We start from the raw sequence: 27102 nt of genomic DNA on the forward strand, positions 1-27102 counted from the left end.
TTCCTTCAGGAAGTTTTATAGTTTTAGGTTCCACATACAGGTAGGTCTATAATCTATTTTGAGTTAATTTTTGTACATGTGCTAGGTATGGATTATATATGGATGCCCAATTATTACAGAACACTTTTCTATTATTCAAAGGTGCCCAGAAAACAGAAGATATGACTCTGAATTGAGTTTAAAACCTAGTTACCAACACAAGGAACAGGGGAATCTTAAATGCATATTGTTAAGTGAAAGAAGGCAATTTGAAAATGCTACATACTGTATGATTCCAACTATATGACATTCTGGAAAAGGCAATACTATGGATACTGTAAAAAGATCAATGATGAATAGGGTTCAGGGAAGAGAAAGGGAAGAATGACTAGATGGAGCACAGAGGATTTTTTAAGGCAGTGAAACAAGCCTATATGATATTGTAATGGTGGATACAGGTCATTATTTACTTGTCAAAATCCATAAAAAGTACACCACCAAGAGTGAACCCTAATGTAAACTGTGGACCTTGGATGGTACTGATGTGTCAATGTAGGTTCATCAATTGTAACAAATGCACCACTCTGATAAGAAATGTAGATAATGGGGGAGTCTATGCATGTGTGAGGGCAGGGGACATATGAGAAATCTCTGTACCTCCCTCTCAATTTTTCTGTGACTCTAAAACTATGATAAAAAAATAAAGTCTTTAAAATATCTGTAAAATGTACAACACAGAGAATTAACCCTAATGTAAACTATGGACTTTAGTTAATAATAATGCATCATTATTGTCTCATCAACTGTAACAAATGTACCATACCAATGCAAGATGTTAATAACAGAGAAAACTTGGTGGAGGGGGATTTATGGAAACTCTTTGAACTTTCCACTCATTTTTTTCATAAACCTAAACCTGTTCAAAAAAATAAAATCTATTAATTTTTAAAAATCTAGCTGCTAACATCAAGAATATTCGAAAAGGTCCTAAACTAACAATGAAGGAGCATACAAAATTACTCCAAGTTATGTCAGACCCCTTACAGGGTCTTCTTAGAAACTAATTTTTCTACTATTTGGCTGCTGCCTAAGCAGGAATAGTTTAATTTTCAGAATGGAAAGGGGTCTTTTGAATGAAACTTCAAGAAGAGGTAGATTAAAACGAAAAAAGAAAAGGAGAGGGCAAATACAACAAACATGGAAATTATTAAACAGACCATAGGGACCAAATGTCAATAAACCACAAGTTAACTTGTGGTTGACCTCTTCCTAAAGATGCTCAAGATGAGATATCACCATGAATATTCTAAATCCTCGTTTAGAATTAGCAACATTTCAAATATGCTCTAAGATGAAATTTACTTTTGTTCAATTAGCACATAATGCCTTTCATATATGAATAAAGTAAAAAAAAATTAACTGGAGTACGTTTGTTTTTAAATGAATGTGAAGGATTAAAATATATTAAAAGAAATGCAAATGTTGAATTAAGCAATAGATCATAAAAAATGAAAATGACCGTTATGTTTCCATTTACAAAGAACTGCACCCAGAGGAATGAATTGCATCATATTAACCCTATGCAATTCTTAAATCACTAAGATAGGTTAAAAGGGGGATTTGTAATAGAGGACCAGAAAACCCTTAAGTGTAGCTTCGTAGCACAATGCTATAACAGGGCCTTAATGTTCTTTCACTGAACAAAATTGAAGTATAATTTTCTTAAGCCAGAGCTACACTAATGAAAGAACAGAGCAACAGTGAAAATGAATTCTCTCCCTAGGCTGTAGTCAAACATGAAAAAAAAACCAATAACCTAAATCAAAAGGGATGATATTCTCTGAACAGATCATTACAACTCACTTCCAAAGAGAGCTTTTATAAGTTTTCAAAATGTATTGTCTTCACCGTGTTAGGAGAAATGTGAGATTTTTACTCGAATTTCTGGAAAAGTACTGACTTCTGCAGTTGGCATTTCTGACTTCTGCTGTTTTTCATTGTTTTTTGTTTATCCTAAGAATGCTCTAAGACCCTTCACTTAGTCTGACCATATCCCATGTGAGGCCACAAAAGCAGAAACTCTCATTTTCTAACACTCATTCTAGTTTTTACTTTGCTCATTTTATAAAAGCGTTTGAGTCTTTTTATAGAAACCAATTTTTAGCAAACACCTACAAGGGAAGTTTTTGGTAACTGCGGGTGTAATGTTATAAGAAACGGCTGTATTGATTGCAGAGTAACTGCACCATTTCACACTGACGAAGCAATGTGCAAAAGTTCACCTTGCTCCACAACCTCACCAATACTGGGTATTATAAGTCTTTTAAATTTTAGTCATTTTAGTGGGTGTGTACTAGTAGTTTCATTGTGGTTTTAATTTGAATTTCCCTCCAAAGTAAAGATATTAAACATATTATATATATGCTTTTGCATAGAGTCCAAACTTTTTTTGCACACTTTATAAGAAATTGGATAGATGCACTGTTGGGTGAAATTTCTATCTATTCCTAGAGTGCTGAGATTGTTTATCACAAATGGGTGTTGAATTTTGACACGTTTTTATTGATTTTTTTTCTCTTTGATTCCATTAATACAGTGAATTATGATGCAATAAATTTTAATGTTTAACAAACTTATTTTAATGTTTTAATAAAATTGCATTCCTGGGATCAATCCCATTCAGTCATAACATATTAACATTTTTATATATTACTGGATTCGATTTGTTAATATTTTGAGAAAGATTTTTTCCAAATGTGTTCATGTGAAATGTCAGAATGTATTTTCTTTTCTTGTAATATCTTTGTCTTCTTTTGTCAGTATAATGTTACCCTCATAAATGAGTCAACAAGACTGATTATTTCTTTCTTAAAGATTTCATAGGATTCATTTTTTTCCCCAGAATGACAGTGTGAAGAATTCTGTGGACTCATTCCCCGTATAACTGGTGAAAATTATAAAAATAAACAATGAGTTAAAGTCTTTGGAAATTGTAAGGATGTACAGCAAATGAAGTAACATTTAAGAACACAACTAATATTTGTAGTATTTCATTTTGTCCTCTATAGGCTTATTAACTGTACTTTTTCATTTTATTTTTAGTGGTTGCTTTAGCGTTTACAGTATGCATCTTTAACTTAACAGAATATGCCTTAAAATAATATTATACCACTTCATAAGTAATGTAAGACCCTTAAGACCGTACATTTCCATTTTTCCTCTCCTGTCCCTTTGCTATTGTTGTTATACATTTTAATTCTGCATGTAATGACCCCACGATACATAATTATAATTACGGTTTCAAACAGTGATTTTTTTTCTTTTAAAGATACTAAAAAATATAAAATACAAAGTTTCTTATTTATCTTTATATTTACCATGGATGATATTCTTCATTTCTTTTTGCAGGTCTGAGTTTCTATATGAAATCATTTTCCTTCAGCCTGAAAACTTTATTCTACATTTTTATGGTGCAGATCTCTGACGGTAAATTCTTTTCCTTTGATGAAAACATCTGTCTTTATTTTGCCTTCATTAATGAATAACATTTTCACTGTATACAGATTTCTAAGTTGAAAGGCTTTCAATGTTTTAAATATACCATTCCACTGCACTGGAGGACAGATCAGTGACCACGCTTATCTCTGACCGCTACATGTCCTCTTGGTGCTTTTATAATGTTCTCTTCATTATTAGTGTTCAGCATCTTGTTTGTGACATATCTTACTGTGGTTTTCTTTGTTTATCCTACAAGAGGGATTCTGAGCTTCTTAGATCTGTGACATTTTACTGTTTACCAAATCCAGAAAAATTTCAGCCATCATTTATTTAAATACTGTATCTCTGCCCACCCTCCCCCCCCGCCCCTGTACTGCTCTTGGACTGAAATTACACACAGTTTAGAATACCAGATAATGTCCCATAAGTCGCAGGGGTCTTTTTCCCTTTTTTGTCTGTCTGTGCTCAGCTTCTATTTTCCGGTCTTCAAATTCACTGGTCTTTTCTTCCACATGTCTAAGCTGCTGTTAAACTCAATACTATATATTTTTCACTACAGATATTGTATTTTTCTATTCTAGAAGCTCCATTCAACTCTTTTCTATAGTTTTCATTTCTTTCAACATTATGTTCATGTTTTCCTTTTGAAATCCTTGAACGCTGTGCTAATAGCTGTATTAAAGTCTTTATCTGCTAATTCCATTATCCTGGTTATTCCTGGGTCTGATTCTTTTGACTGATTTTTATTCTGATAATGGGTCACCTTTTCCTGCTTCTTTACATATCTAATAATTTCTTATTAAATGATGGACATGACTAATTTTACATTTGAAATTCAGATTCAGATCTTGTTGTCTTCCCTTAATGAATGTTGAATTTTGTTCTGTCAGGCAGTTAATCTACTTGTGGACCAACCTGAACATTTCAAGCCCTGTTTTTGAACTTCTTATGGGAGGCCAAGGGAAGTTCTTATTCTAGGGTGAGTCTAGCCCTTCCTTTAACACATAACCTTTCTGGAGGGTCTCTACTAAGTGCCTCAGGGGTTCAACAAAGATTCCCCAATTTGGCTGATCAGAACTCAAGCATCTCTCAACCCTGCACAAACTCCAGCAGTTGTTCAGATTACTGCTTTTCAGTAATTCTTACCCTCATAATTGTTCTTTGCCCAACTGCCTGAAATCTTGCCCTATACATTTCCAGCTTGGTTTTCAGTAAAAGACTCAAGGGAACCCCTATGAAGATTTCTGGAGCGTTTTTCCTGCTTAACTCTCTCTTCTTTGAAAATCCCAGCCACTTCTGCCTTCCCAATCTTTTCAGTTCAGCAAGATAGCTGTGATCTCCTTGGGAATGTCCTCCTTATGCCCGTGGTCTGGAAACTGCCTCCAAGATTAGAGATGGGATAATTGTAGTGTTCCTCTTGTTTATTTCCTTTTCTCAATGTCACAGTCTTAAGCTGTCTCTTTCCCAGTGTTTGAAAATTGTTGTGTTTTTAAAAATATATTTTATGCAGTTTTCTAGTTATTTATGGTACAACCACGCAATAATGCAAGTTACTGTCATGGCCAGAAGCAGAAGTCCCAGATTATTTCTATGCACGCTGAAATTTGAGAAGCTCTGGCAGTGTTTTCCAAACTTTCCTTTGATAAGAATCACCTTAGTACTTGTTTAAAAAACTAGTTTCCTAAAACTCATTCTTGGAGTTTCTGCTTCAGTGGGTTTGAGATGGGGATGATTCTTATCAGAGTATCTGGAGTATATATTAAAGAACAAAGGTACCAAAAGTGTCCTGCTGTTTTTTTTTTCCAGGTGGAGGCTTAAAATGTTACCTAAAAGGTCTTCTTTTTCATTCTTTATTAGCACCCCATTTATATTCTTCATAGTATCAGTAACAATGTGTAATTATTTAATTTGTCTATTTAGTTTTAAATCATCTTTCTGCACCATTAGACTCTAAGCCCCAGGATGACAGTTTGTCTTGTTCTCCACTGAATGCTCAGAACCTACCAAAATGCCTGGCCCAAAGTAATAGATAATATTTATGGAATTAATAAATGGCTGGATGAATAAACGTTAGTCCTAGACACTTATGCGCACACACACGCACACACACACACACACACACACACAATGACAGAGGCCATCTTTTCACAGCCATTATGGCTGAGGACATACTAGACAAATAGTCTCTGAGACAGAAGACTGTATTCCTCAAGCACTTAAGGTGCTGCTGTTCATCCAACCAAGAAAGGGTAAATTACAATTTTGCCCTTCGAGCTCATCAGTAGCAAATGCTTAATACCAGACTGATTTAACTCAACTTTGACTCTGTTTTTTAGTCTCCCAGTTTAGTGATAATCAGAGGCAGAAACCTGACCACCTCCCCCGACCCCCCCACCCACATGCTGCTCCTGATCCTCCACAGCAGATACTAGGAATTAATGGAAACACTGAGCAAAAGAGGTATGTACATTTTACAAAGCAGGTCAGTCAAGAGACAGGATAGCAATAAGCAAAAATTAATATAAGTATGGTATTTCAAAATGAAGCATAAGTAAAAAAAAAATACATCAGTTCTCCCTTTATGCTGACATCATTAGGAAAACCTAGAATACTAAGTAACAATAAAAATCCCCATAGACGTTTTCCAAAAAGATCAGTTCCCACAAAAGAAAACTTTCTACCCCTTCTCAGGTAGTTTCATTACAAATGTGTAACTGGAATTTCAGAGAGCTAGCAACTAGTGCTCTTCTGTATGTTCTGAAAATGAATATACAGAGAATTTAGAAGGAAATAATTCCTAAACAGAGGCCTGTATATCATTAATGCTCAAAAATGTATAGTGTAACACAATGAAAGAAAAAAACAGGAAGAAGGAAAATTGTATCAAAGTGAAAGCAATAATTCAAAAATCACAACTAAATAATAGAAAAAATAGACTACCCAGTAAAATCTGAGCAAGTAATCCCCTTCTTAGAATTTCAATTCTGGATCGAAATATAAATAAAATGATTTTTCAAGATGAAAAATCTCTGGGCAGGAGTTTGTCTAAGCTGGTACGGCCCCCCTGCACATGCCTGGCTGATAATGAGGGATATTACTGATGGCTCAGCCCCTCCAGGACACACCTTCTTCATGTAGATTCACATCAGAAGTCTAGCATTTGTTAGCATGACTCTCTGGGTAACACCACAGCCCCTCTTTGGCCATCCTTTTGGTACCCTCATGCAGAATAATTTATTGGCGCTTTATTATGATAAGAGGTATAATGAGTAGTCATTTTGTAGAATAAAGTATTTATGCCACAAGCCAATTTTCTGAAAGTGCCTCTAAAGCAGCACCTGCACCATTCATGTTTATAAATCAGGTAATTGTACATCTAGCCACTTATGTGTATATATAATTAGTCTAATTTGCATATGCAAATCAATTATCTTACATACAGTTTGCCAACTTCTTGCTTTCTCTATGTTTTTCCCCCACTTTGTAAGTGCAAATATGTCAGATTCCTGAAATACTATTTTAATAAACTACCATTTATTCTTTTTTCTCAAGCCTTTTAGGGATATTTCCAATACCTCCAACTGATAATAATATAAGGACAAAGTTCAAAGAAGCTGTTAAGTCTCTGCTGATTCATTATATCAGGAAGCCACTTTGCTTGTACCTGATGTTCCAAAAGCATTTTAATCAATCTTTTCTGCTCTCTCAAAAGAACATTTAACTATGATCAGGAGTCTCCAACTCACACCTCACTCCAAGTGATTATACTGAGAAATGACAATATAATTAGAATAGGAGTTTGTTAGGCATAAAAGACAGTGACTGATCTCATTCAATATTTTTAAACTCTGGGCAAAGATCTGTACCTTGTGTCCTTGCCCATTTAGGCCTACATTAGGCAGAACACCTGAATCTTCAAATGCTAATTTTCCAATGATTCAACATGGAAAAAAATTAAAGATGCATTACTGAAAATGTTCTGAAGGATATAAATATACAAAATTTTATTCAAGACTGCATTAAGGATTTGCAGAGCATCGCATCTCAAATATACAAACACAAATACGAAGTACATTCTTTAAAATTCACCATTAATTTAAGGCAAAATGGTTTAAGTTCATAATTTATATTCTATTACTTAGGTAATTATGTTGAGATGAGTAAAAGTTCTGCTTTGTTTTAATGCATGATTTAACTAAAACTATAAAGCTATCTTGAACTAAACTGAGAAATACAAAATAATTCTGAAATCATAATAAATTGCCTACCTTTGAAGAACACAACTGGTTATTTAAAAATTTTTTTAAACTTCTATAAAATAATGCACAGTTTCAGATTCTGAGAAGGTTCTTGAAAATTCTATTTTACAATTTTGAAAGACTCTGGTTCAATTAAAGGTGGCAGATTAAACATATACATTTATTTCCTCTCACACGTGAATCTCCATTAAAATGTTAGTAAAGGAATAAAAAAGTATAAAACCACAAGAGAAAAAAGAACAAAAAGGGAGAGAAGTGGAGAAGAGATCGCAACAAAATTTTTCCACATGGCATGCAGATGTCTGAGTGGTAACTGAGCAATGCAAAGGAAGTCACAAACTAAAGTGCTAGCTGGGGGCTATTTTGAGGTCACCTGAGCAGATTAACCCAGACAGGGCAAGGTAAGAGTGAAAGTGGAGGAGGTGGAAGAGGAGGGGCAGAAAAAAGCGATCCTTTGGAGGTCTCTCATCAAGACTTGACACCCTCTGACCCCACATACAAAATATCAACACCCAGGAGCCTGCCTGAGCACCACACACACACACACACACACAGATGGGGGTTTTGTTCCTTAGAAAAAGTGAACTGAATGGACTCAAGATCTGGTGACATCAGTAGCGTGGATAACGGGAGCAAGGCACATAACTACATGATGTGCAAAACAGAGAAGTAACCTGGGAAAGAGGAGGCCACGCGATCCAGAAACGGTGGATTCCACCCAGGTGAGCAGCACAGAGATATCAGAGGTCAGATACCTGGCAGGGTTCCAGAGGTGCAATTAATAATTGTGCCAGGGCTTCCCTGGTGGCGCAGTGGTTGGGAATCCGCCTGCCAATGCAGGGGACATGGGTTCGAGCCCTGGTCCGGGAAGATCCCACATGCTGCGGAGCAACTAAGCCCGTGCGCCACAACTACTGAGCCTGAGCTCTAGAGCCCACATGCCACAACTACTGAAGCCCGTATGCCTAGAGCCCATGCTCTGCAGCAAGAGAAGCCACTGCAATGAGAAGCCCGCGCGCTGCAACTAGAGAAAGCCTGCATGCAGCAACGAAGACCCAAAGCAGCCAAAAATAAATAAATAAAATAAATAAATTTATATAAAAAAAAATTGTGCCAAAATTCAGAATACGGATTAGGAAATGAAAGAGTAGAGAAGTTCGGCCATCTATTTCCAGGTACAGCGATCAACACAGCAGAAGCACAGACCTACCTGCTCAGGAGAGGGTGGCACCACTAACCTGGATCTACACTAATATTGTTCTGTATTATAAGCCCTTTGGTTCTACTTGCTTTTTATTAATCAAGTGAATGTATTTATTTATTTTTTTTTTTTTTTCTTCAAAATACTAATTGTAAAGTCTGCAGTGGGTATATAGGTGTTCAACTTTTTTCCAGATTTTATGTTTTTGGTTTTGTTTTAAATTTTTTAATTTATTATTTATTTATTATTATTTTTTTTTTATTTTTGGCTGTGTTGGGTCTTCGTTTCTGTGCGAGGGCTTTCTCCAGTTGCGGCGAGTGGGGGTCACTCTTCATCACGGCGCGCGGGCCTCTCACTATCGCGGCCTCTCTTGTTGCGGAGCACAGGCTCCAGACGCTCAGGCTCAGCAGTTGTGGCTCACAGGCCCAGTTGCTCCGCGGCATGTGGGATCTTCCCAGACCAGGGCTCGAACCCGTGTCCCCTGCATTGGCAGGCAGATTCTCAACCACTACGCCACCAGGGAAGCCCCAAATGTATTTATTTTTAAAAAGATAAAAGTGATTAAGTCTATCTGAAATTATATGAACTGGAAAAATACGCTAATTTCATAAATAATATTGTCAATCATTTTAAATATACAAAAAAAAGATGAAGGAAATATGTTCAGAGGTAAGAGTGGTTCTTTTTATAGTTTCAAGTATTTTCTACAATGATCCCTACTTGTAGATTTGTTTAAAAACCATAATAGAAAAAATATAAAGTATGGAGACAATATAATTTATAAATGATTATTGTGCAGGAAAATCAATGGCACATTCCAAAAAAGAAACAGAATAATCAAATGTTAATGAAATAATGTGAATACAAGACACAGAGAACAAACTTGTGGTTGTCAAGGGGAAGGGGGGTGCAGGGGAGAGATGGATTGGGAGTTTGGGATTAGCAGATGCAAACTATTATATATAGAATGGATAAACAACAAGGTCCAACTGCACAGCACGGGGAACTATATTCAATATCCTGTGATAAACCATATGGAAAAGAATATGAAAAAGAGTATATCTATCTATCTATCTATACATATATACGACTGAATCACTTTGCTTTACTCCATAAATAAAATCATTAAATAAACTCCATTTATAAATCAACTATACTTCAATTAAAAAAATAAAATAATGTGAATACAATAAGTAGATGCTGTTAAGGTGATCACACAAAGGTTTTACTAGCCCTGAGTTTGACAAGAGCAGCTTTGAAAAATTTTTATAAATTTTATTGGAGTTAATGATTACTTCAACTTGAATAAAAATATTCAATGAAAATCAGAACAAACACATTCTTACATTCTTCTAGGACTGGCAGTTACCTTAGTGGGGCACCTTCCAGTACTCCTGCATTAGCGAGAATTGTCCCAACCTATTCTCAGAAATTGAAAAGGCAGACTCTATAATTTCCCTTTGGCAACTTATTCAATATTCAACACCATTTCTAGTAAGGTTTTTCCCCATAAATGTAAATACAGTTGACCCTCCGTATCCATGGATCACGCTGTTTGAATCCAACTACGTGGAACGCACAGATATGGAGGACCCACCGTACCTGGTTCTGTAGTTTATGTCATTAGCATTCAGTGAAGCCAGAAGAAGAAATTAGCAGCTCGCCATTTTTGTCTAATGAAGCCTCAGGTACATTAATTTTCTCTCATATCACAGCACCTGGCACTGAGCCTCTGTCACGTGTTATGTTGAACAAAATATGGATGAATAAATAAAAATTATAAAGAAGTCCCTTTATAACATGTTCTTCTGAAAGAAAAATAATCCTGGTTTCTTTAGTCTTTTATTGTGGAAACATTTTCTTTTATTGTTGTTTTTTTTTTTTTTTTGTCTGCACAGCGTGTGGGATCTTACTTCCCCCACTAGGTATCTACCCGTGCCCCCTGCAGTGGAAGGGCGGAGTCTTAACCACTGGACCGCCAGGGAAGTCGTGAAACATTTTCTTTTAATCTTTAATTAATTTTCTTTCATTTCCCCATGTTTCTAAAGATGGCAAGACCAGAACTGGGCATAACATTCTACAAAGGATGTGACCAGCCAGGAACATATTAGAACTGCTTTATGGGGTCAATGTTACATAAACATTAAGTCATTCCAAGACCATACTGCAGGGGCTTCCCTGGTGGCGCAGTGGTTAAGAATCCGCCTGCCAATGCCGGGGACACAAGCTCGAGCCCTGGTCCAGGAAGATCCCACATGCCATGGAGCAGCTAAGCCTGTGCGCCACAAGTACTGAGGCTGCACTCTAGAGCCCGTGAGCCACAACTACTGAGCCTGCATGCCTAAAGCCCGCGCGCCTAGAGCCCGTGCTCCGCAACAAGAGAAGCCACCGGAATGAGAAGCCCACGCGCCGCAACAAAGAGTAGTCCCCGCTCGCTGCAACTAGAGAAAGCCTGCGTGCAGCAACAAAGACCCAACGCAGCCAAAAATAAAGAAAGAAAATAAATAAATTTATTTTTAAAAAACAGACCATAATGCAAATTTCCACGTGTAAAATAATGTTTAAACACTCACCTCAAGAACCAGCCACAGCTTATCTCCATTTATTTTATCCTTCTTAAAGTACATGCCATAGAATCTGACCACATTAGGGTGGTCAGAAAGTGCTTTTAAGATGTTGTACTCTGCTTCAATCTCTTCATCAATATCCTAGTTTCAAAAAGTCATGGGGAGAGAACGGTGAGAAAAACATGAATGAAGTCAAAGAAACAATTTAGACTACCAAATGTAGAGTTTTATTTTGTCAAAGCAAGGTCAGAATAGTTTTTACTGCACTCAGTACTATGTATTGAAACTTCTCATTACACTACTTAAGGGGAGAGATTGTGATTTTCCTGCTAATCAAATATATCTCTAATTACGTTAATTTCATTGAAAAGGAATAAATAAAAGGCTGTTTTTGTGTGCAATGAGAAAGAAACGTATATGGAGAACTACCTCAGATGATTTTCCTTTCTTTGTAGTGTTAACTTTACTTCGATGGCAAAGCCATTTATTTGAAATGAAAACTTTTAGCTGGTTCATTTTGTTTCTTTGAAGTACAGGATATTCGAAGGCTATCAAAAACTAGTCATACATGCAATGAACTCCTACCCTTCCAAAAAAGTGAAAGAGTTAAGTTACATAAGATGGCATACAGCCTTTAGTTAGCTAAAGGCCCATTCACCAGAAGTAGAATAGGTTGTTATCCTACCAGTAAAAATGCAAACATGACTAGGCACTTAGTCATGTATCTAGGAAAATCACATATACATGAAACAACTCACAGAGTCATAAATAAGAAAAAGACTTCTAATATTTTATGGTAACATTTAATGTCCACACTGTTTTAAGACAGAATCATGGAATCAGAGAGCTGGAAAGAATTTTAGACCAGAGCTCTAATTTGAGAGGAAGAAACTAAAGCTCAGGGCAGAGTCACAAGAGCTGGTTCGTGTGAGATCCAGGACTAGTCTACGGCCTTCTAGTACTGCTCATGTCCTCCCCACCTCGGAGAGAAGATTATTAGTTCAAAATCCATAACAGTAAGACCCTTTTAATAAAAAAAAAAAAAAAAAGCCACTCTGCAAAATGCCTGGGTGCATTTAAATTTATTTTATTAAGATTATAATCTCCTGGTTATAAATCTTTTTTATTTGACTTGTGGCATGATGAACGAGAGTAAATAAAGAATTCTTAGGAAAATACACAGGTACTGTGACAAGAATAACAGCAGCCAAAGAACACATTTCATACTGTAGTTATGAATCTACATGTTTCATTTAAGCAATAGAACAAGACATGATTTATACGGTTAGCAGTACACCAAACACGAGTAAATTATGAAAGAATAACGGCTACATGTATTCACAAGGCACTTGTTCTTGTCCATAGAGAAGCAGAGGAATGGGAGAGAGACACTGATTACGGGGCGATACATTGGGGTCAGTCTGGAGCCCTTTCTCTCGCCACCATGGACCCCAACCCTTAACAGTGAAGACCAAAGGACAGACCCATAACTGCAAAGACCAGAGGTACAGTTACTTTGGTACAGCCTAATTTGTGCCTCTCTTCCCTCAGTTTGAATGGTAAGAACTTTCTGACAGGGGAACATGAAGACATGCAGCATCCGTGAAGCCTGGGCACAGTGCTATTCTCTGATGCCCTCCCCACACACATCACGTCATTTCCATCACACAGCACTCCCATCACATGTGCAAGAGCTGAGTAATTGGAGAAGGTGCTCTCAGTAGAGGTTTGGGGATTATGGGATCACTGAGCTTATTCTGGCTCCCCCAGGTGCTAGGGGAGAGCTACGTATGTCCCAGTAGCTGAAAATGCTCCCAAATGTCCAGCTCTCACTCCCAGAAAGAAGAATCTCATCCATCTCCTCATGCTCTTAAAGGCAAAGACAGATGAGTTTCCCTCATCACAACTGGATTTCCCCCAAAAAGCAAAGGAGGTGCCCACTGGGGCACTGCTGAAAAAGAGGCCATGTGGACTGACCGTGACATTCAATTTTTCACAAGGAACCTCACTCTGGTTATAAAGGAACATCATTTCTGCTCTGGAAACACTTAAGTAAACCTGAAAATTAACTTCCCTTTTCTGAATGAAATTTAATTTAAAAAATATTTCTGGTTTGGCATAAGAGGAATTCTGCCTGAAGCCTAAATAAACACAGGAAGAAAAGGAGATCTGGTACAGATGACATTTTAGGATTACTTCTAGACCCATAAATCTGTATTCTGAGAAAACTTTGAAATCTAAAATAATATTAAATCAACTGTTGAGCTGTTGAGAGTTGTATCATTTATATACTTATTTGCATTATATATTTATTCATGTATCAAGTATTTATTGTACCTTATTATAAATGTTAAGCATATAAACAAGGAACCTCTAACAAGTAGACTTTTTTTCTTTAAACATTTTCTTCCAACTGTAACTGACATTGTGATAAATAAATCAAGATAAGATACCTAGAGACTTTTTAACTGTTTAATACAGATTTTTTTTTTTAAAGTTATTTAGCAGGAAAAAAAGAAACCAATGTGACTTACATGAATCGGATCCAGAATTTTGACTGCTGCTTTTTGGCCATTTTTCTTATTCAACACTTTAAAAACTTTTCCATAAGTTCCTTTGCCGATTGTTTCAGTGATTTCCCATGTATCAGAAGGATCGGGAAAGTTATCAAAGATGATTGTTTTTCCAATTAATGGAAGCATCTTAAAAGTTTAAATCACTGGAGAGAAAAAGCACAGAGTTTCATCTACATTTGATTGGTGGTATTAAATGGCACACATAAACTCATGGGAAATTATCTAATATTTTCACTAATATGGAAAATACACAGCAGTAACCAAATGTACTCAGAGTCATGGAAAAATTTTAATTTCAATTCTTTTTTGCAAACAGACGAATATGAGTTTAATAATGCTTTATAAGCAGAGCTTTCTATGTTTAATACAGTTCCACTTTAATTGCTACTAATTATTTTCAGATTAAAATAAGAGGCACATATTTAAATCATTTTGATTTACTGCTTTATACTCATGAATCAAAGAATTTTAGAATGAACCTTAGAGATGATAAAATTCAACTTCTCCATCAAAGCAAATCCCACACTTTAAAATGATAGTGTTTTATATCACTGGTCTATGTAAAACCCAATGATTGGTCCCCCACTGCTTTTAGGATGAAATTTCTTTCACATAAACTACCACGTCCTTTAAAATATGGCCCTTGCTTAATTTCCTAGCCTCATGTCTCAACACCTCTTCCCTCAGACACTACAAACCAGCCACTCGGGATCCCTCAGGTCATTCTTTCTTGCTTGAGGATCTTCATATACACTATTCCCTCCCACTTCTGTGGTTTCTTTGTTACTACTTATCTTTTCAGATGTTAGCTTAGATGTCATTTCCTCCAAATGTGACCACTCTCCATCCCATTTGGGTTGCGTGACCACCTCTGCACTCCAAGACCACTCTGAACCCACCTTGACCTGGTATTACTGTATGCCCAGCACCTGGCACAGTGCTGAAATAATTAGGAGAATATGACCAATAAGGTCAAGTGATTTTTAAAGAGATTTTATATATAACCTAAGATAAGATCTTCCAAGTAAAGCTTTTAGCCTTTCCTGTTCCCCTTATATTACATTCAACCATTTCTATAAAATTACAAAGGAAAAAAAAAGGAACAGAAAGAGAAACCAGAACTTGTAGTGGTCCTCAGAATTTTTCAGTTATCTGCGCAAAACCTCCCTCTTTTTGATGTTAAAACGTTGATGCAAAAAAAAAAAAAAGTTGATGCAGTTGTGCTTGTATGTGTATGCATACACATAGAAACACATCTATTAATAAATGTGTTAATATTACATACTAATATTAGCCCATGAAATTCACTTGTCTGACCACAACTTTCAACCTCATTTAATCCACCAATCCATTGATTCCTCGCTTTCTTTATATCCGTCAGCTCTCTTCAGTCTTCATTCCCTCTTCATTTTCTCCTTCCCCAGCATAAATTCTACAGCTTGAATTATTATAACTTCCTTGCAAATGCCCTCAGCACTCTTGTTCTTCTCTTTCTCCACCACCAGTCTCCTGGGGTTAAGAAACCAACTCTGGTTAAACTATGCATCTTCTTCACACCTGTGCCTGTAGCTAGAGAAAACCACACAACTAGGCTGTATCGTTTCACTTTAAATTCAGGATAAAAAACTTGCAAGTAGACCCTCAGTGCTGCCCAGCAATGCTACTGCACTTCCTTGGTTTGTGTATTCTCTTCTCTCTGGGGTGATTAACTATTTCACAGTGATCTCTGTCCTCAAATTTCTCTCTCCTCAAATTGTTCCCTCTTTGCTGTCCATCGCCTCCCACAAAACTTCCCAACCGACGCCCTCATTTAATAATTAAGTGACAAAACGGAAGCATTAATAAACTTAATCTTATCTCAGAAACTACAAACCAACGTGCATCAAACACGAGGAGTTCATTCTATTTATCATCAGTAATTGCTGTTTGGCCTCAGTCTTTTCCTTCTGTTCCATCTCATCCATCATATCTCAGCTCAAATATAACATTTTTAGAAATGTCTTCCCTGTATATTTTATTCCTCCATCAAAATGTAAGCTACAGAGGGTACAGACTTTGTTATTTTTACCGCTGTATCCACAGTTCCCAGAATGATGCCTAACACATTGCAGACAATTAGTAAATGCTCACTAAATGGGCAAATGTTTATTTGTTTATCTGTTAATTCTGAGAACTGAGATCTTATCTCTCTTGTTCACTTACAAATCTTACAATGCCTCACTCTGTGCCTGGCATATAGTGGATGTTAAATACATAGCTGCTGAATAAGTGAATCAATATGGTTCTTCCAAAAGAGTTTTTAAATGGGAGAGAGAAATAAGGATTAGGAGGAGCTGAAAAGAATTTGAAAATCTAAACAAAATAAGGATCATATTCTGATTCATTATATTTAAGGGGACATCATCCAGTAAATGGCTATGAATGCCTGCTGAAAATTACATCACTACATAAAAACACACTTAGGAATAGTTCTTACAACACTTAATCCTTATGAAATTCGTGCTTTTGATCCGAAATGCAAAGAAACAAGTAGGAGGTAATCAGTAATAATCATCCACTTTAGTGATTTCATAATCAGTCACGAGATAACTACTTTTTACATCTATCTACTTGAGTCATGCAAATAAGCATTTATGCCATCCATATAAGGTAAAAAAAATTTAGACCAAAAGACCAAATTAAATCTTATTAAATGCCTGAAGTAGGAGTTTTCAACCAGGAAAACCATTCATTTTATGGAATATTGCCTTTTCAGTGGCAATGTTATTGAACACTATTTTAATTTCTGCTGTTTTAATATTAGGGATTAACTGTTGGTCTTTAAATATACAGGCATATGAATTCAGTTAAAAACGACTGAACACCAAATGTGTGCAAAGTATTTTAGAGTTTTGGGGATACAAAGATAGGTAACTTGTGGATAGGTAAATAAATATGTAACTATATTATGAAAAGTGATAGGTAATAGAGATAGGCATAAAGTGCTATGGTCGCCCAGGTGAAGAAGCAATTAATTCTGAAGTATCTGAAAAGATACAGAAATTAGCAGTACTAGAGCTGGACATTAAACAAGAACAGGAGTTTATCTAAAATAGAATTTCCTCTTTAACAGTTCATAGTAAGACAAATATTTAAAGCAGTGTATTGCTACATATAAAACAATAATCACAAAATAACAAATGCATAGGCATTTTGGAAACTGAATACACTTAATTAAGTCCCATTTAAAACAAAACTTTTAGGCAAAAGAACACTAAAAAGACTTCCTCAGAATTAAACAGTAAAGAATTTCAAGAATTAGAATAGAAACAAGCCTTATGACTCCTAAACTATACTTTTCAAATACACAGTTGTTTATTTTTTAAGAATAAAATAAAATGTCACAGTTAGTAAACAACTATTTAATGATTACAGTAAATTGCATTCTACATAGCAATGTTTATATTTTTTCTAGTCTTCAGCACCCAAAGAATAAAAAAAAAATAATTCTCTAGCTCATAAAACTAAAACATATAATTGTTTTTAATTATATGATCATGTAATCTAAAGAATTACTTTTGACATATATATTTACTGTATTTTGATCTATGTATTTACCATAACTCTGAAAAGGTACTTACAAAGCTACATTTTAAAATGAAAAATCACCTTTTTTAGTTGATTTATTATATATTGAGCTACTGAGGTTTTTCTCATGATAGAAGAAAGGACCATAATACAATAAAAATGTATCTTACTTCAGGATCTTAACACTCATCTCAACAATTATTCTGACTGCTTTTGTAAAGCTGCACTTAATTCTTCTTTACTAAAATAATCAAACTGCCTGCAGGCTCATTCTAATACACAGCATACACAGGATGATCTCTCATTGGGCTGTCTCTTCCCTCTGTCCAGAATGCTCATTCTCCAGGAAGCCTCATGGCTTACTTCCTCCTAGTCTTACATCAGCCATCACTTTTCAATAAGACCTACCCTAACCATCCTATTTAAAATCTCAACCTACTGTCCTCTACTCCATCCTGCCTCCCAACTCTTGGTCCCCCTCACCCTGTTCTATTTTCATAACACTTATTACCTCTTTGGCACATTATATTATTTCTTGTTTATTATGTTTTATTTATTATTTTTTCTATGCTACTAGAATGTAAGCCCCACGAGGGCTAAAATTTTATCCAGGTTGTTCACTGATGTATCCCAAAGACTCTAAAACCATGACTGGCACACAGGAAATATTCTGTAAGTATCATCCAGGCAAGAATGCCTACTTTTGCCATTTCTATCCAACATAGTACTGGAAGTCCTGGCCAGAGCAAGCAATCCAGAAAAAGAAATATGGGACTTCCCTGGTGGTGCAGTGGTTAAGAATCTGCCTTCCGGGCTTCCCTGGTGGCGCAGTGGTTGAGAATCTGCCTGCCAATGCAGGGGGACAAGGGTTCGAGCCCTGGTCTGGGAAGATCCCACGTGCCGCGGAGCAACTAGGCCCGTGAGCCACAACTACTGAGCCTGCGCGTCTGGAGCCTGTGCTCTGCAGCAAGAGATGCCACGATAGTGAGAGGCCCTCGCACCGCGATGAAGAGTGGCTCCCGCTTGCCGCAACTAGAGAAAGCCCTCACACAGAAACGAAGACCCAACACAGACAAAAATTAATTAATTAATTAATTTAAAAATAAAATAAAATAAAAGAATCTGCCTGCCAACGCAGGGGACACGGGTTCGAGCCCTGGTCCGGGAAGATCCCACATGCCACGGAGCAACTAAGCCCGTGTGCCACAACTACTGAGCCTGCATGCCACAACTTCTGAAGCCCGTGTGCCTAGAGCCCGTGCTCTACAACAAAAGAAGCCACTGCAGTGAGAAGCCCACACATCACGACAAAGAGTAGCCCGCAGATCGCAACGAAGAGTAGCCCCCGCTCGCCACAACTAGAGAAAGCCCAAGCGCAGCAACGAAGACCCAACACAGCCAAAAATAAAATATAAGTAAATAAATAAATTTATTAAAAAGAAATAAAAGGCATCTAAATTGGAAAGGAAGAATAAAATTATCTCTATTCACAGGTGACTTGATCTTATATGTAGAAAACCCTAAAGAATCCACAAAGGCTGTCAGAACTAATACATGAATTCAGGAAAGTTATGGGATGCAAAATCAACATGCAAAGATCAGTTGAATTTCTATACACTTAACAATGAACGCAAAAGAGAAATTAAGAAAGTGATTCTATTTATAATAACACCAAAAAAAATACTTAGGAATAAATTTAACCAAGAAGGGTGAGAGACTTGTATAGTGAAAACTACAAAAGAATGCTGAAAGAAATTAAAGAAGACACAAAGAAATGGAAAGACATGTCGTGTTCATATATTGGAAGACGATATTGTTAAGATGTCTATGTGTACTGCCCAAAGCAATCTGTAGATTCAATGCACTCCCTATCAAAATCCCAATGAGATTTTTTGCATAAATAGAAAAAAATCCATCCCAAAGTCAAACGGAATCTCAAAGGACTTCCAATAACCCAAACAATACTGAAAAAGAAGAATATAGTTGAAGGTCTCTCACACTTCCTGCTTTCAAAACTTATTACAAAGCTACAGTAATCAACTCAGTGTTCTACTGCCACAAGGACAAACACATAGACCAAGGGAATCAAATGGAGAGCCCAGAAATAAAACCTCACATATATGGTCAAGTAATTTTCAACAAGACTGTCAAGACCATTCGATGAGGAAATAACAGTCTTTTTAACAATTTGTGTTGAGAAAATTGGAAATCCACATGCAAAAGAATGAAGTTGAATCCTCATGCTACACCACATGCAAAAACTGACACAAAATAGGTCAAAGACCTAAACATAAGAGCTAAAACCATAAAAATTAGAAGAAAATATATAGGAAAAGCTACATGACACTGAATTTGGCAGTGATTTCTTGAATCTGACACCAAAGCACAGGTAAGAGGAAAAAATAGATAAATTAGACTTCATAAAAAATTAAAAACTCTTGTACCTCAAAAGACACCATCAACAGAGTGAACAGACAACCCACAAGATAGAAGAAAATATTTGTAAGTCATATACCCGATAAAGGGTTAATATGCAGAACATAAAGAATGCCTACAATACAACAACAAAATAACCTAATTTTAAAAATGGGCAAAGGACCTGAACAGACATTTGTCCAAAGAAGATATATACAAATGGCCAATAAGCATACGGAATCACTAATCCTTAGGAAAATGCAAATCAAAACCATGAAGAGACACTACTTCACAACCATTAACATGGCTATTATCAAATAACAAAAAACAAGTGTTGTTCAGGGTGTGGAGAAACTGAAACTCTTGTGATTGCTGGTGGGAATGTAAAATAGTGCAACTGCTGTGGAAAATGACATAGTGTTTCCTCAGAAAAATACTGAATTACCACATGATCCAGCAATTCTACTTCTGGGTATATATCCAAAATAATTGAAAGGAGGGTCTCAAAGAGTTATTTGTACATCCATGTTCATATCAGTATTACTCACAACAGCTAAAAGGTGGAAGCAGCCCGCATGTCCATCAGTGGATGAATGGATAAATAAAATGTTGTATTACATATAATAGAATGTGATTCAGCCTTAAAAGGGAAGAAAATTCTGACACATGCTACAACATGGAAAAGCCTAGAAGGCCTTATGTGTTGTGAAAAGAAAAGCCTGTCACAAAAGGTCAAATATTGTATGATTCCACTTATACATAGTACCCAGAATGGTCGAATTCACAGACAGAAAGTACAGTTGTGGTTGCTAGATCAGGGAAAGTACAATTGTGGTTGCTAGATCAGGGAAGGGAAATGGGAATTATTAGATCAGGGAAGGGAAATGGGAATTATTACTTAACAGGTAGAGTCTCAGTTTGGGAAGATAAAAGAAGTTGTGAGGTGGATGGTGGTGATCATTGTACAACAACATGAATGTACTTACAGCCACAGAACTGCACATTTTAAAATGGTTAAAAGGGTAAACTGTATGTAATGTACATTTTACCACAATAAAAATATTACTCCGTATGTAGTATAGGGAAACAAAGTAAAGAAAAACAGGAGAGCCAAATTGAAAGATATGGAAGGGAGACCAGAATGGTCTGCTTGCTCTCAGATCCATGCATGACCTTCCGTGTCCTGAATCTTGGGGGCTGACATCTCAAAACTGTATTTCCCAAACTCCTTGTCCCACTGGCTTCCTCCCCTGCTAGATGCTGTCAGTGAGAGTGCCAGGCAGGAGACTGGATGGTAGGAGGATATTTCTCCTCTGCTTTCTCTGGGTTTTGTGGTGTCTCCATCAGTGGCTGTATCTCCCCAGCGATCCCTGTTCCTGTAGAGCAGACCTGCCATGGTTCTAGATGGCCTCAGCTTCTGAATTCTGGTAAGACTATCTCCTTGCTGTAACTCTAGAGCCTGAGGCGTGACAACAGTTTTTTGCTATTGCTAACTTTTAGTTTGCCTCATTGTCCCATTTGGCTTTCAGATATCTTAAAACAGCGGTCCCCAACCTTTTTGGCACCAGGGACCGGTTTCATGGAAGACGATTTTTCCATGGGGGCGGGGATGGCTCAGGCAGTAATGCAAGTGATGGGGAGCGATGGAGAGCGGCAGATAAAGCTTCGCTCACTAGCCTGTCGCTCACCTCCTGCTGTGCAGCCTGGGGCTTGGGGACCCCTGTCCTAAAACATTTGTAACTAATCCCCCATATGTCTTAGTCTGTTCAGGTTGCTCTAGCAAAAACAATATAAAATGGGTGGATTATAAACAACAAACATTTATTTCTCACAGTTCTAGAGGCTAGGAAATCCAAGATCATGGTGCTGGTAGATGTGGTGTTGGGTGTGTGTTCACTTTCTTTCTAGACAGCTGTCTTTTTGCTGTAATCCCACATGGTGGAAGGGAGGCGCTCGCTCTCTGGGGTCTCTTTTATACAATGCTAATCCCATTCATGAGGCTCTGCCCTTGTGACCTAATCACTTCCCAAAGGCCTCATACCCAACACCATTACCCTGGCGGTTAGGATTTAAAAATATGAATTTGGGGAGGATACAAACATTCAGACCATAGCACCATATTAAATTCCCTCTGTCGAACTACTTGGTATTAATTCTGTTTTCCGACTGATTCAGTCTAACAGGCATCTAATCAGTTTGAGAAGGAGAGAATGGAGAAAAAGCAATAGACAGTGGCTGGAAGTTTTCCCAAGCAGGTGAAAGGTATAAACACTCAAATTTAGGAAGCTCAGTAAATTTTTTTTGAAAATCCACAGTTAGATACACTGCAATGAAATGACAGAAAACCAAAGACAATGAGAAGCTCTTAAAACCAACCGAATAGAAAAGATATATTACATAGAGAAGGAAACAATTAGAGTGACTGCTGATATTTCAATAGAAAACAGTAGTATAATATTCAAAATGCTGAAATAAAATAACTGTTAATCTAGAACAAACAAAAGTATCCTTCAAGATCAAAGGCAGATTAAAGATATTTTTCACCAGAAAAAAAAAACTGAGTTTAACGACAGTGACCCCTGAGAAAGAGAACTTCTAAAGGATGTCTCTGAAGAATGATAATGGTCTCACAAGGAAGGTCTCAATTGCCAAAAACAGTAAATAAATTGTTACACATGTGTGTAAATCTAAACTACACTGACTGTAAGCAACAATAATAGACAAAAATGAACAATAATAATCAAAAGCAGAGTGATAGAATTTAAAATGTTCTTAAGTTCCTCATATAGTTAAAGAGGCAATTAGAAATAATAACTTTAGGGGCTTCCCTGGTGGTGCAGTGGTTGACAATCTGCCTGCCAATGCAGGGCACACGGGTTCGAGCCCTGGTCTGGGAAGATCCCACATGCCGTGGGGCAACTGGGCCCGTGTGCCACAACTACTGAGCCTGCGCGTCTGGAGCCTGTGCTCCGCAACAAGAGAGGCCGCGACAGTGAGAGGCCCGCGCACCGCGATGAGGAGTGGCCCCCGCTCGCCACAACTAGAGAGAGCCCTCGCACAGAAACGAAGACCCAACACAGGCAAAAATAAATAAATAAAAAATAAATTAAAAAAAAAAAAAGCATTGCCTTGCTTAAAAAAAAAAAAAAAAGAAATAATAACTTTAGACTTTAAGATATACATGTCAAATACTTAAACACTAGACCCTCAAAATACTATGCATAATATTAAAAGAGAAAAAGTGATATTAACAAACTCATTCAATCAAAAAACTCAGGAAAAGAGAATAAAGGAAGCATAAAAAATGCAGAAGAAATAGAAAGCATAAAATAGCCCTGTGGAAACAATTATAAATATGTCAGTAATCACAAGAATTGTAAATGGACCAAACTCACCAGTCAAAAGACAGAAACCGGTAGCTTCTGGCTGTTTGCATGAGATTCACATAAACTACAGACAGAGATAGACTGGAAATAAAATAATGGTACCATGTAAATATTCAACAAAAGAAAGTGACGTGGCTAGATTAACATCAGACAAAATGTACTCTAAGGAAAAATATTTACTAGAGGTAAAGAGGATCACGACATAATAATCAAAGACTTAATTTACCAAGAAAATAGAAAAGCTCAAAACAGAGGCCCAAAATACGTAAAATAAGAACTGAAAGACATACAAAGAAAAATGGAGAAGGTCACAATTTTAGTGGGAGATTTTAACACATCTTGCCAGTGATTTTTGGATCAAGTGGAGAAAAAAGTTCTTAAGAATAGATAAAATTTAAACAATTAACAAAGAAAATTGAATGGATATCCTGAATACACATGAAATCTTGTGTCTAATAATGAATACTCTTCCTGAGCACATATGACTGCGATGTAATTAAGAAATCAACAACTATTAGATAAATTTTTAAAAACCTATACACTTGGATACTTTAAAAGGAGCAATTAAAGAGCCAAAGAGGAAATGTAATGACCATTTTAAAATAGACTTAGAACTGAATAATAATAAAAATACTACTCATGAAAATGTATGGGATACAGCTGAAACAGTACACAGAGGAAAACAGATAGCCTCAAATTTTCTATTACAAAGGAAGAAAAGCTAAAAATTATATAATTACAAAATAAAAGCAAAAAGTGTAGAAAAAAGGAAGCTAAGAGTTGAAATTAAAGAAAGACATTACAGAAAAAGAATAAGACAGATTAGAGGATTGATAAATATAATAGTTCTTCAAACAGAATTTTTTAAAAATAGACAAGCCTCTATCAAGACTGATCAAGAAAAAAACCAAACAAGAGAGAAAGCACAGATGGACAGTACTAAGGATGAAAGACTAACAAATTACAGCAGAGACTAAAAAGATCATAAAAGGATACAATTTTATATCAAGAAACTTAAAAAAAGATTAAATGGACAATTTCCTAGAAATAATATTAGAGAAGGAAAGAATAGACTGAGTTTTTAAGGTCATAATGGTGGTAAATGGAAGAGTCAAGAAACAAACCAGGTCAAAGTCCATGGTAGAAATTTGAGGACTTCCCTGGTGGCTCAGTGGTTAAGATTCTGCCTGCCAATGCAGGGGACACAGGTTCGAGCCCTGGTCCAGGAAGATCTCACGTGCCGCGGAGCAACTAAGCCCGTGCGCCACAACTACTGAGCCCACGTGCCTAGAGCCCATGCTCTGCAGCAAGAGAAGCCACCGCAATGAGAAGCCCGCGCGCCACAACTAGAGAAAGCCCGCGCACAGCAATAAAGACCCAATGCAGCCAAAAATAAAATAACTAAATTTATTTTTAAAAAAAAGAAATTTTCTGTTCAGTGATAGATGATTTCAGTATTAAAGAGTAATGCTTCCCAACTTGAGGTTCCTGACTCCCTGTGTGTCCTTAAAGTGGTAAGGGGTCTTCTGTGAATTAGTTTGAAAGTCTAATGGAAATCTGTTTACCCTCTAAGGATAACTGAGTTTGTTTCCTATGCAAAGGAAAGGGAGTTTGTTAGATACAATCTTTCAAATTATCAATCCAGGGAAAAAACTAATGAAGAGACCCTCATTTGTTGGGTTAAAAAAAAAAAAAAAAAAAAAGGAAGTAAATAGTTTACAGCACTGACATTGCAGAAATTATTAAAATGATCAAACATCCTTACATCAAAACTGTACATACTTTACATCTATATAGTCTAAAGTATATTTGCACTTTCAAATATCTGTTTATCACACTATTAGTAGCAACTAATGGACTTTCAAATAGATTGGACTTGACAGATAAAAGTTACTTTTCAAAGAATATTTGCACACAAAAAAATAAGCTGTAAAGATACAGTTGAAAAAGGAAGTGCAGGACAATGCCTTTTGTGACTGACCAAAATCTCTCCAAATAGATATAGTCTGCTATTAAAGATCACCACATTGAATCTTTTACTTTGTGCTTTTCTGGTTCCCAACGATAATAATAAAAAAGGACTAAGACAAATGAGAGTAATTTTTCACATGCCTAGACTTCACATCAATATACTCATAAAGAACAAGTTATCTTTGCAATCTTACACATTTCTAAATTTCCCCATTTGAAAACAATTATCTTTTATAATATAATAAAAATCAATACGGCATGAATAACATGCACCGTCATTTATCTGTCAAAACTTGGCACTTAGGCTCCGGCAAATCCAGAACACTTGTCGACTTTTATCACCTACCTTTAGCAAAGCTTGAAAAGAATGCATAATAATGTTCGGATATCATGACATAGAGTAAGTATCCAGACTGCAGCTGTGATCCTGGGCCTGTAACACACAACAAACGAGTCAAGGTGTCACAGGATAAGCATCAAGGATCTATGGAAAGTATTTAGAAGTTGAACCTAGAAACGTTTAGGTAGTATGGCTCAACGACAATTTATTCCTCAGGTTTAGCATTATTTGCACAAGTAACACGGAACACCTCACATTCTGTGCAGGCATAAAATAACTCTAAAGTTACTGGACCAATGAGAATTACAAAAAAAAATTAAGAGGCGTTAAGGGCACCCATTCAATCACCAAGAAAACTCCAGAGACAACAAAACCTATAAGGATTCTTTGGGTTTTCAAATTTTCTCAAAAAAAAAAATTTTTTTTAATTTTAGGGCCATTACAATGTCTATTTCAAGGCTTATAGCCAACAATCATTCCAATAATAATAAAATATTATTAAAAAATTTTTTTAAATTTCTCGTAGGAAAATCCTAGCAAGGTGCAAATATAAACTACTACAGAACAGCGCTGTTGGTGAGCAAGTCGAGATGACATCGTTTCTGGGAGGATTTCTCTACTTCTCAATATCACAACGCTCTTTCCTGTCTGCACGTTCTCCTTAAAAAGGAAACTTTACAGATGCGTCTGGAGCCCCAGCTCCACCGACCTGCTGCCAGAGAAGTCAGCCCTGAACAGGCGTTCCCTCGGGTTGAGCCGGCGCGGCGCGGGCCACAGGTTCCCGAGACTCGGTCGGGACGAGGCGCGCGGTCCCCACGAGCCCCCCTCCCGTTCCCGGTCCGGTTCCCCGGGGTGGACGCGGGGTTCCCGCCCCCAGTGGCCGGGGAAGCGACGCCGCCAGGCCCGCGGCTCCCCGCCGCCGAGGCCCAGACCCCTACCTGGGCCGGAAGCCGGCGTCTCCATCCACCCCTCGGGCGTGCGGGGCGGGACGGCCGGGGGCGGGGCGCTCGAGGGGGCGGCCCCTCGCCCGGCTCTGGAAGAACGTTCTCCTTCCCGCCCGCGGGCGCCGCCTTCCCCCGGGACCGCCGGTGGTGGGGGAGGCCGCGCCGTCCACCCCGCGCTCCTCGCAGGGCCCGGGACTGGCGGCCGAGGCTGCGAGGGGCTTCATGGCGTTCGGCCGCGCCTCCCTGGCCTGGAGCCCGGGGGAAAGGGAGAGGACCCCGGCGTCCCTGGAGCCCCCTCGGACAGTCCCACTTTCCTGAAGCGAAGTCTCCTAGCGATGTGCGGTGTCTTCCCCCAAGAACTTCCCCCAAACTCCGTGGGCCTCGTGCCACGAGGATGTC

The 27102-nt window shown here is 37.4% G+C and overlaps 1 protein-coding gene across 1 annotated transcript in view; it reads right to left on the reverse strand.

The window, feature by feature from the left end:
* The window catches only part of MYO3A (myosin IIIA), a 184318-nt gene extending 158471 nt beyond the window's left edge, over positions 1-25847 (reverse strand). Inside the window, exons 1-3 of the mRNA XM_059909139.1 lie at positions 25766-25847; positions 14039-14223; positions 11511-11645 (exon numbers count right to left, since the gene is read on the reverse strand). Coding sequence (XP_059765122.1) covers positions 11511-11645; positions 14039-14206 — 303 coding nt within the window. The 5' untranslated portion in view covers positions 14207-14223; positions 25766-25847. The remainder of the gene's footprint in view (positions 1-11510; positions 11646-14038; positions 14224-25765) is intronic.
* Between the last annotated feature and the right edge of the window lie 1255 nt (positions 25848-27102).

The sequence above is a fragment of the Balaenoptera ricei genome, chromosome 2 (assembly GCF_028023285.1).
Source record: "Balaenoptera ricei isolate mBalRic1 chromosome 2, mBalRic1.hap2, whole genome shotgun sequence".
NCBI lineage: Eukaryota > Metazoa > Chordata > Mammalia > Artiodactyla > Balaenopteridae > Balaenoptera > Balaenoptera ricei.